This window comes from Suricata suricatta, unplaced genomic scaffold, assembly GCF_006229205.1.
Source record: "Suricata suricatta isolate VVHF042 unplaced genomic scaffold, meerkat_22Aug2017_6uvM2_HiC HiC_scaffold_43859, whole genome shotgun sequence".
Lineage (NCBI taxonomy): Eukaryota > Metazoa > Chordata > Mammalia > Carnivora > Herpestidae > Suricata > Suricata suricatta.
Genome location: NW_021891389.1, coordinates 1 through 643, shown reverse-complemented (window position 1 = coordinate 643; position 643 = coordinate 1). Strand labels below are relative to the sequence as shown.

General features: G+C 70.5%; 1 protein-coding gene across 1 annotated transcript; it reads right to left on the bottom strand.

Moving 5' to 3' along the window:
* Positions 1-26: 26 nt before the first annotated feature.
* On the bottom strand, positions 27-568 carry LOC115285131 (laminin subunit alpha-5-like; the record flags this gene model as incomplete). The annotated part of the gene is made up of 2 exons (XM_029931501.1): positions 27-223; positions 398-568. Coding segments are annotated over 2 exons (368 nt in total), but the record flags the coding sequence as incomplete, so codon positions are not given.
* Positions 569-643: the final 75 nt, after the last annotated feature.

Sequence of the window (643 nt, the reverse complement as noted above, 5' to 3'; positions counted from 1 at the left end):
GGAGGGGAGTGGGGAGGGCACCTCACCAGGGCCTCCTCCAGGCGCTCCTGGTTTTGGCTGTTGAGCTCCCCTGCCTCCCGAGTGGTGCCCACTGCCTGGTTCAGGGCCCCTCGAAGGTCCATGAGGCCGGCCTCATGCTGGGCCAGCTGGGCTCGCGAGCGCTCGGCCAGTGCCTGGTTCGCATCCCAGCGGCTGGTCAGCTGTTCCTGCACGCGGGCCAGCACTGGCCAAGACCACACGCGGGGACGGTTGCTCAGGCGGTAACTCCGCCCCAGGTCCCCGCCCAGCCCGCCTGCCCCATCGCTGGCCGATCTCAGCTGTTCCTTGCCGACCTTCCCCCCAGGCTCCCGGCTCAGCGTCTCCCCGTCCCCGCCCCTCCGGGGCCAGCACTACTCACGTCTCTGGGCCTCGTCCAGCTCAGCCTCAGCCGCTGCTCTCGGGGCGCCCAGGTTTCGGGCCCGCATCTCCCTGAGCAGACGTTCCGCCTCAGCCAGGGTCCGGCGCGCCAGCTTGCCCGACGGGGTGGAGACATTGGCTGGGAACAGGTGCTGTGTCCGGGACTCGAGCTCTAAGGGGCAGGGGTGGGGCTGTCAGGGCCAGCCTGCAGCCCAGGCCGACCTCTGCCCACTGGACCCTATCTGAG